General features: G+C 44.3%; 1 protein-coding gene across 3 annotated transcripts; it reads right to left on the bottom strand.

Moving 5' to 3' along the window:
- Window positions 1-634: 634 nt before the first annotated feature.
- Window positions 635-9,984, bottom strand: LOC144478174 (uncharacterized). Of its 3 annotated transcripts, none has more exons than XM_078195910.1 (2): window positions 9,761-9,984; window positions 635-1,838 (listed from the first exon to the last, which is right to left on the bottom strand). In XM_078195910.1, exon 2 carries the CDS (start codon window positions 1,463-1,465, stop codon window positions 953-955), a length of 513 nt encoding a protein of 170 aa, XP_078052036.1. In that variant the 5' UTR covers window positions 1,466-1,838; window positions 9,761-9,984; the 3' UTR covers window positions 635-952. The 3 variants fall into 3 exon arrangements, with proteins under 3 accessions (XP_078052036.1, XP_078052034.1, XP_078052033.1); XM_078195908.1 differs by lacking the exon at window positions 9,761-9,984 and adding an exon at window positions 9,488-9,614; XM_078195907.1 differs by lacking the exon at window positions 9,761-9,984 and adding an exon at window positions 5,334-5,940.
- Between the last annotated feature and the right edge of the window lie 299 nt (window positions 9,985-10,283).

Consider the following 10,283-nt stretch of genomic DNA (forward strand, 5'->3'; position numbering starts at 1 on the left):
CGGTCCGTGCTATCGTATGAGTTATAGTCCATCCTCGAAGTGAATAGTAGAACGCGGACACGGGCAGGAGTTCTCTAAAATTACTCGCACGGTGTTTGCAACTATTGTGATAAAGTATACAAAGTGTCTCGCGGCGAGCGTTGCTGCTTCGCGGTGAGGCAACGCTAACTGGGATGCTAACGCGTTCGAAAATCGCGGTGCTAACCGGTTTGCCAATTGCCGTGCCCACTAATCCAATCGTGGTTATCGTTTGGTAGCCATAGAACTGCGAATTTTATTTGCGGTATTTGTCATCTACAGTTTGGTAAGGACTGCTTTTAGTTTGCCTTTAATGTTTCGTGAGTTCTACTATGATATACGTCTATAATAAATTTAATCTACTGTTACAAAGGATGAAATACTTTTCTGAAGAAATCTGGATTTTGGTGTAATTAAAAATTGATCTACGTGTGCAGTGGAAAAATCTATAATAAAAGTGTGAAATAGAATGTATGTAGAATGAGATGTCTACCATTTCGTACTGCTATGGATGGTATAAAAATGTGCTCTGACAGAATGAGATAAAAATATATAAAATATATATATATTAAAAATGAAGATGTTTATAACTTTTTATCTTTATAAATTGATCTTTTCTGACCGACAGTTCAGGATATAAAATAGAATGTCTATAGAAAATCTCGTCTATCGCTGTAAGGGTTGATAAAGAGTCTAAATTAAACTCTACACTAATGGCATAAAAGTATACACTGACCTATGAAATACAAAATGTCTAATCTATTGCCACCACACAAAACTAGGTAATCGAAGGGCTTACTTCTAGCCCACCCTCTGCTACAAGCACGAAATTAGTGAACAGTGCAACCAACAGCAGCTTCCAAAGGCTATCAAACTACGAAGCTTCTAAATACTACCAAGCGAAACGAAAGCAATTACTTCTAGAGACAATGGTTCAGCTACGGTCTACCTGTCTGGAGGCAGTGGGTGTCGGTGGGTCAGACGGTTCCTTCTGCTGCTGTATCTTCCTCCTGACGGGTTGCTGCGGGCCGGCGACCTGGGCTTGAGCGGCGGCCCCTCCGCCGCCCCATTTGATCACGTGCGGGCCGGAGCTCTTCCTGGGCGGTGGTCCCAATCTCTCGGTGGGCTCGTCGGGAGGCGAGCCGAGGGCCCCGCCTGACGGTGGAGTGAGGAACAGGTGAGTCCTGTACGCGTACCCCTGGTGATCGTGATCGGCCATCGACGGGAAGTAGCCGAGATCTCTGCTTCGTCGGATCGGGCCGCGAGTTCCGACGATCGGTGGCCCGGCGCCGCGCACGACGCCGAACCTGCCGCCCCCGTACCCCAGGGAACCGGACCCGTACGCACCACCCACGCACGAGCGACCCTCCAATCCGCCACCTCCGCCTCCTCCACCTCCACCGAGCCCCTTGTCGCCGCCGAAGTTCTTGCGGAACATAAGATTCATGACTGAACTAGGCTGCGGTTACTACAGAGAGGCTAAACAGTTACACGTGAGAACACTGGGTGTCTTAACACTGTGTGTGGTGTCGGTGTGCTTATACACGGGTCTCTCTTTCTCTTTCTCTCTTTCTTTCTTTCTCGCTCGCTCGCTCGCTCTCTCGGTTGTCTGTTGTATTTTTTTTGTACGTGTCGGAACAAACACAGCTTTTTGGAGGAAGAGAAGAAGCAGCAGCGGCGGCGGGCGGGCGGCGGCGGCGGTGTGCTCGACGATCACGAAAAGCGTCCCTATAGTCCCTAATCCTCGTCCCTTTGGTTTGCGACTCGACGCTAACTCCCACCGGGATTCTGCGACCTTCGACGACCAACGGGGGGCCTGCCTAAAGCGAGTCCAATCAGCGAACATGCCGCGTGCCGCCGGAACGTTTTCCACGTTTTCCACGTTTTCGTGCGGGCTCGAACGAACCGGCCTGCTCCGGGCTGTTGCACTCGCGGCACGGAATAGTCGCGACATCGCTACGACCTGTCACGCCCGGGATCCCGCTTTTTCGTCCCTTTGTCACGGCTTTCGAGAGAGATCGAGGCAGGATGGGGGAACGAGAAGCTTGTTTCGGGGTAACGCGCCTGGGCCGACCGCGCCCTTTTGGAGAACGGGCTCGGCTGTCGGGGATGTCCGGACAACGCGCTGACCGGCCGGGGCTCGTTCGAAAAGATTACGCGGATCAGCTTTTTCTGTGAAAGGAGCCGGTTTCGCCGCTTTGTGTCTGTTTTCATTGCACGTTCGTACGATCCCGGCTATTTCGATGCTTCATGATCTCCAGAGTTTTAAACAGTTTATTTCTACGTGAATTTTCGTGTTATTTGTTATTGTGGAGAATGTTTAACCTAGTTTCGTATAATAAGTCAGATATGGTGAAGATTTATTTGCGATCCAAGATATAAATAACATTCTTTTCTTTGTTTTGAGTTCGTTTTAAATCTTTCATTTGAATTATATGAAACGAATTCTATGAAATGTGAAACGATCTTTTCGAACAATAATATCGTAATAAAATTAATAAATACAGCAGCAAAATAAACGGTCTATAACAAATACGAATTGTCTATTTTTGCTAGAAAGTTATCTAAAATCTAAAAATGGTCCACAGTCCGAAATCACGATTCTGAAAATAACAAACGTTAATGCTGGGTTTTGTATCTTCGAAAATTGTTATATTCCTTCACAGAAAAAGTGTAGCATTTTCAAAGAACTATAACAAAAGATGTAACGAACGATATAAACTTTATGCATTTACTGCAAGAATAATGTACACCAAGTCAGTCAACGCGTTAATCCTTTATAAGAGGGTCACACTCTCGTTATCCTTTGGTTAGCCACTTCGGTGCGCGCCAAGGCTCGGTTAAAGGGTTCGATATTATTCACTTGATCGCGATGCCATCGTGCAGCGGAGAAAAAAATAAAAGAAATCCTAGCTCCATTAACCTTTTATATATTCAATTAACTACTAATCGTTGCGACTAGTAATCGTGCAGGAGGAAAAATGCGAAAGAAGATCTGCGTCCTCTTCTCCGTTATCCTTTTTCTGTATCATTTCATTTAAAATGTTGCGGCAAAGGATTGGTGCAGTGGTAAAAATTTCAGCAAAATAAATTAACGGATGATCGTGCAGTTGACATATTTCGAAATAAATCCTGTCTTTTGGTTTATATTAACCTTTTCCCGTATCGCTTAATCAATTGTTAAAACAGACGATAGTTTAGGGGTAAAAAATTTGAAAGAAATCCTGTGTTTATCCTACTGGTAACTTGCTTAAACATAAATCAACTGATCGTAGCAACAAATGATCGTACAGTGAACATACATTAAAATAAAACTTGTATTCTCTTTTGTATTAACATTTTTCCTGTATTATTTAACAAATCTTGCGACAACTGATAACGTAAGGGAAATAGTTTGGAAGCATTTTTAGATCTTTTTCTCTATCAACCCCTCTGGAATATTAACAAATTAACCAATTCTAACGAATGGTTTTGCGACGGAAGAAAATCGAAAGATCTATATTGTTTAATTTAATTTAATAATTCGTTGCGACGAGTGATCAGTGGAAACAATTCGAAAGAAATCCTGCATCCTTCCATTCAGTAATTTTCTTCAACATAAATCAATCGATCATTGTGACAAATGATCGCGCAGTGGACATATTTCAAAAGAAATCCTATATTTTCTTCTCTATTTTTCTTTTTCCTGTGCCATTTAATCAATCCTTGCAGCAAGAAATTGTGCAAAGGAAAAAATTTTACTTTCCTCCGTCGACTTCCTCGAATATCAATGAATCAACCAATCCTAACAAATAATCTTGCGGCGAGGAAAATTCGAAAGAAGATCTACGTCATCACCATTAACCTTCCTTAATATCCTTCACTTAATCGTCGCGACAAAGGGATCGCGCGAAGGGTGAAATCGCGAGTAGAAGAAACAGACGACTCGAACGAACAGTTTACGATCCTTCTTCATCAGCATTCTCTTAAGCTCCGCTGCAATTTCACTCGGAAATAATAGCCAAACCGAGTTACGCCGTTTTTACTATCCAAGTTGGCCAGCTCGCTGCGAAACGAGTTTCTCGATCGCGAGATCCTCGGTCCCGGAATTCGTGGTCCCTTAAACGGGGGCGTCGCAATATCGCGACTCTCTAACTTCGTTTTTCATTCCCATTCAAGTTTGCGAAGGGAAACAGACAAACACGATTTCGCGGACGCTCGATCGAACGTTTCGCAGTCGCGAGTCGACTCGCTCGATTTAGCTCGTCACGAGATCTCAAGGTCCGTAATTGTAATTGCGCTTCTGTATGATAGATCGCGTGCCCGCGCCGCCGGGATCCGTTGATCTTTGTCGTTTCCTATTCCCAGGATCCAATTTGATTTACGTACGAAAACTTCTGTCGACTCGGGGGGAGACGCTGGCATTACCGGCACGGGAACAGTTTTTCCAGGCGAACCATTCACGGCACGTTGGCCGAACTTCTTCGCCACGAATTTATAGTGAGACCGAGAACTTGGGGGCGTCGTCGTTTAACCGGCTCATTGTTTCGCAAAAGAAATTGCCGACGCGTCTCGCTGAACGCTTTATGAAAAAATAATTCCGTCGCGTGGTTAACGGCCTAAGAAACTTGTTCGAAAGACCAACGAAACTCGATCGTAAGATCGAAGAAACTCGATCGTAAAATCAAAGAAACTCGATCGTAAAATCAAAGAAACTCGATCGTAGGATCGAAGAAACTCGATCGAAAGATCAAAGAAACTCGTTTGTGTTTTGTGTCACCGTGATCGCTGGAACCTTAGGGAACGTCCACGTCGAGTTTCTGAATATTTCGAGATCTCGGTGTATTAATTTCAATCGAAGTTGAAGCACTGAGTTAGGAGAAATCTAAATGATCGCGCCCAAGGTGCAACATTCTGAGGAGCATTATCGAAGCTTCAATGATAATTCAAGCTTTTCGGCATTAACATAACTGTTAAATTATCAGAAAACGTTCACATTGTATTTCCGAAATCGATCGTTCCTAAATCGGTTGACTTCAATCGAAAATTGAATCGAATTCGAAGAGCGGTTTTAATTCATTTGGAATTTCTGGAAATCCCAATTTTACCCACTGTATAAAATACTTTCAGTTGAAAAATTCGCTAGCATAATAACATACAAATATCCCTAACTATTAAAAAAAAGAATAGAAAAGAAAAGAACATACACTCTTACACACACTGATTCCCCAAAACTCATGAACAAAGCAAAGCATTTAAAAAATAAAAGATGACATCTGGTTTCGGTAAATCAGTATAATTCTAACAAATATTTAACATAAAATAAATCCGGCCACCTTTTCGTCTAAACACTCTCATGTGCATCCCCTCCGAAGACCAGGATTGCGAAAGCAAAGGGATGCAGAGGCATTCACTCGGTGTCGAAACGATCTTCGACGATCACGATCGAGGGGAGTGCGAGCGCAAGGGGATTTTGTGAATGTTTCCGAGCACTCGATGCTTCCGTCGATTTCTCGCCGGAATTCAAATTTTCGCGGCACCAGTCGCGAACGCGGCTCGACGAGCGACCGGAGCCCGCCTCTACGTCACGGAGGACTGTTCGCCCGACCAGACGACACTGACTTTAATAGTCGAGACTTTCGATTGATTTGCCGCAGCCGCAAAGACTATCTTGTCACGGCAACGTTCGGCGTCCACGGCGCGGCGCAGCCCCGGCAATACCCGCGAACAACCCCAACTCGAATCGCCCGCGGCCTTTGCGATAAATCCTAATCCCCTGCTTTCAACGGATGATAAATTAATGGCGACTGCGGCCGAATAGTATAGTATCCGATCCCGGAAAACAACCCGCGAATGACGGCACTGCGTTACACTATAGCTGAAACGTGCATATCATTTGCGTACCAATCACGTTCAACCTTTTACATTAAAACTAGATTTCAACTATTCTTTCGCACCCTTAACCTTTTAGATACGGCAGGATTTTGCGCAAATAAAGCTTTTCGTAACTAAATTACGATTTTCTCTTAATATATATTTTTTCCGGATATCTATATATAGTACTAATAACATATATTCTTTTCTTAATATATTGTATATAAACACTTTCACTTTAATTGTTTGCTTTAATAAATAATAAAACAATTGAGTAAAGCACGAGCCATTCGCGAAAGCCACTATAGTGGCGCGTAGTATCTAAAAGGTTAAAATATTTTCTTTTCCTTTTGATATATTTTTATAAAGAGTTTCAATTGTGAGTTACGCGTGCGAAAATTTTGTAGAAAATTCTATTATTCATTTTTCTATCCTGCAGGTTTTTCCCTATTATCTTTCCTTGTTAGATAAGTGAAAATGAGGGTGACTTTTGTAGATCATTTGTTCTTCAAATCCCCTCATAATCCCGCCCCATAATGCAGCCGGAAAATGTTCTTCCGACAGACAATATAAATTGCACTTTCAACGCATAGATCCAATCCAATCCTGCGCTAAACGATCGACCAGAGAATCGTTTTATAAAGATCACGTCGCATATCCTCTTCCCTAGAATTGTCCGAAAAAGAAGACTAATCACACTGCATAGAAAATATTTAGGAACACTTTGCAGAAAAGGTCTCAACATAATAATTTCCTCGTGGTCCTTATAAAATAAATTCGATCATTGCAGTTCTCGTTAATCCTCGCTAAAGATAATAATTCCTACCCTAACTTACGCTGTTTTCTCCCTAATTCAATTGTTCAGAAAGTGAAAAACGATTCTAAAAACAGCTCCGAGAGGAGGAACAGTCCCGCATCCACGGCATACTAATTAAATCGTCTGAATCCCTCGGTCGGAAAAAGAATTCCAGTCTAAGAACACCGCGTCGGAGCTCACCCCATGGATTCGGGGCGGCGGTAGAAACGAAAGCTTTTGCACCTGCTGCGGCCACCTGCGCGGCTAACTAACGAAGACGGGGTCTCGAGCAACGTCCGAATTAATTCAGGTCGGTCGCAAGCAGAGCGAGTTCGATAAGTCTCGGTGCAGTTATCTCGGAGCTCGCGTTACTCGGTCCCCGGTCGGGTCCTTGTAATCGTCCTTCGTATGATTTGCGAGGCAAAACCGAGGCGAGTCGTTAAGCGACAGCGAACAGGAAGTTGCATGCCAGCCGCATCCCCGCAAAAACCGCTCCTCTCGCGATAAGGATCGGGTCGCCGGAATCTTCGTTTTCCGGCCGCTCACACGGAAGCACACAGCAAGCAACATAGGGGAACACGTGGGATGTGGTTACGGTTTGCGGACACTGTTAGATCCTTCATTGATCGTCCCGCGATCTCCGTTGTTTGCTCGCCGGCGATTCGGTCGCTGGTGAAATTCTTCGCCATTTCGCGGGTACGTTGAAGTCACCGAGGTGAGATCGTGGATATTTGCGGTCTCCTGTTTCTGCACTTCGTTACGAATTTATGGCGATAAAATTTTCCAGCGATTGGCACGTTAATTTTCTTGTAGAACTGACTTTGCAGGTGCGTTGAAATCACCGATGCGTTTTGATGGAGATTATAGATCCTTATGGTTTATGTTTCTGGATTTACGAATTTCTGGATTTACGACGACACGAATTCTAGTTATTTGAGAGTTGTTCATTGCTATAAGATATTTCATAAAATAAATTTCAACGTCGATATTCGAAGATTTTTCTACAATATTCGCTAAGACTATTAAAGCTGCTAACGAATAATAAAGCTGTTACCCTTCACGATTAAAGTCTTCATTTTTTAGGAACAAGTATAAATCAATTTGTAATTATCCAACAGAGTAAAAAACTGCAACAGCGTTGCTGTTCCTCAATAAAAATGTAAAATATATTTCAGAGACGAATAACGTAAAAAATAGGATACGTAAAAATAGAATATCTGCGGATGAATCCAATTATGAAAACGAAGGGCTGAAATAAGAACAGAGGAAGCTCTGCTCGTCTAGATGATGAAACATGATGTAGGAAGATTGTTATCGGTTAGCGCGACGACTGGCACGGTATTCATCGATGACAAACGATGCCAAATTACATATATAAAACCTATTACAAAAAGAAGAAGGCCATCCCGAGCAGATATTCTCGACGACTACGCCGATTAGTTAAACAAAAGTGTAAAGTAAACAGTTGCACTGTTCAATAATTTATAATTCTCATTACCAACGTCTGTTCTCGCTGTTTGCGAGTGTAAAGGATGCGATACAGTCAGTCGCAAAACTCTAGTCACACCTGCCAAATTTTGAGCGCTTGAAACAAAGAAATACTTTGGACGCTCTGTGAACATCGATTCGTTTGTTAGTTAAAATTGACGCGGATTTTGACACGATAAAATTGTAAAACTGAGTAAAGTTGAATAAATTTCGAAAAGATTTTATACGAATATTTACTGTTTAAACATATTAAATAAAGAATAAATTTTCTGGAAAAGATCAGCAAAGGTATCTACTAAAAGTAAGCAAAGGCATCAATACTAAGTACAAAAATGTTTACTATTACTAGAGAATGTACACACCGACGAAGTTTACCTTTAACTAGCTGCGAATATATTTGCTCTACGAGTTGGTGTGCGTTCACGCGGGGGACTAGTAGCGTGTAGATTTAGCGAATGGACGCTTCTACTATACATACACGAGACGAGGAACAGAAACACGATCTATAATACTATTAATACTAGACCTAACAAGTTCAGAAAATAGCTAACCAGTAATTTTTTTTATAAAAATGACAGAATCAAATATATTTCGATTGTTCGTAACTTTGATTACAATGCAAGCTTGTAGAAAGGAATTTATTGAATCGTTTATTAATAAGGAGTATTCACGATTTCAACAATTTGAAAGTAGAATGTGTAAGACCAGTCATTTTTATCGCAATGGTACGTTTAATGTGTAATTCGATTGTCTTTGCTGCGTAGGAAATTTTAAGCCTGAAAGCATAAAGCGCGATAGAGTGCAAGAAAAATGCACTGCATTCTCCGAACAACTCCCAAACCTTGAAACAATAAAAATCTCGATATTACCAATCGATCTACAATATTTTATCCTGCTTTTCGTAAACCCGAACGTATCCAGCATCCAACCACCGGTGACTCCATCGCCGACAAGATCGACCAAATAAAATGATTCACGAAACAGCGGTACGACCAGAGTCCCAAACAACGAAAAGCAACAAAGAGGGAATCGCGTGAGGCGATCGATGTCGGCGAGGCGTTAGTCCCATCGATCTTCTACGGACAAGCACAACGATCAATCCCGACGAGGTTGACGAGGGTGCTGGAGGGTCCACAGGTCCAACGTCGGCCAACACTGATGACGAAGAGGGGCGATTCACGTTGTCACAAGTTCACAGGGAGCCAACAAAAAAAAAAAAAAGAAACGGACAGAGGACGACACATCGACGTAGAAAAGTGGCGGGTGTTCGTCGCGGGTCTCTGACAGTGTGCTCTGGACGTCGAGTGTCCCGATGGGATACGACGGGGATACCTGATGGTGTCGCAGCGTGAACGGTCGGTCAGGTGTCGCACGATCGCGAGACACACACGTGCTTCTGGAAGCTAGATCGATAGGCCACGGTGAAATATTCACGGGCGACGGTGATGTGTGTCGCGCGAGCCGTCCAAGGCCACCCTGGCCGACTCCGTTGTCTCCTGCGACCCTGCCCGAGCCGGCGATTCGCGGTGCTTCCGGCCTCGATCCGCCGCGCGGACGATCGATCGATCGCACGTGTCCTCCACGGGCTGGCGTGGTCTAGCCCACCTGCGACGGGCTCTTCTCCTCCGGGCTCGATCCGTCAACCAATCGGGTTGCTTCCTGGTCGATTTTCCGATTGACACTGCTCGACGAACTGAGGCCCGATCTTTTCCCGGTTCTGTTCTAGCCACCGGGGTGTACCGGCGAACAGGATCCGGCGATCCTAGACCTGATGCGCGTCCGCGTTCAACGATCGACACCGCCGGCGCTCTTTTCGAACGACCGATTGGCACTGGGCTCGCGTGCACGAGGCGTCGCGACGCATGCCAGGACCGCGGCCACCTGGGGCGCCTGCACGAGCTGCGGGGGTGGGGCGAGCGGGCCTGTTGCGCGAGTATTTTGACCATTTTTCGAATCGCCTGCTCCTGGAGCTGATCGGCTCCTGCTTCGGAGGGGAACAGGAATTTTCCCGGGGGGTTTCCGAAGCGGCGAGCGTGGAAACCGGTTCGCAAAATTTTGTGGCGACATAATCCTGCCGGAGCCTCCGATTTGCCAGCAGTTCGAATTAATTGGAATTTGCCCGCGTTTT

The sequence above is a fragment of the Augochlora pura genome, unplaced genomic scaffold (genome assembly GCF_028453695.1).
Source record: "Augochlora pura isolate Apur16 unplaced genomic scaffold, APUR_v2.2.1 APUR_unplaced_8941, whole genome shotgun sequence".
NCBI classification, from domain to species: domain Eukaryota; kingdom Metazoa; phylum Arthropoda; class Insecta; order Hymenoptera; family Halictidae; genus Augochlora; species Augochlora pura.

Coding starts and splice junctions, on each gene's coding strand:
- LOC144478174 (XM_078195910.1), bottom strand. CDS start 1,465: ATGAATCTTATGTTCCGCAAGAACTTCGGCGGCGACAAGGGGCTCGGT.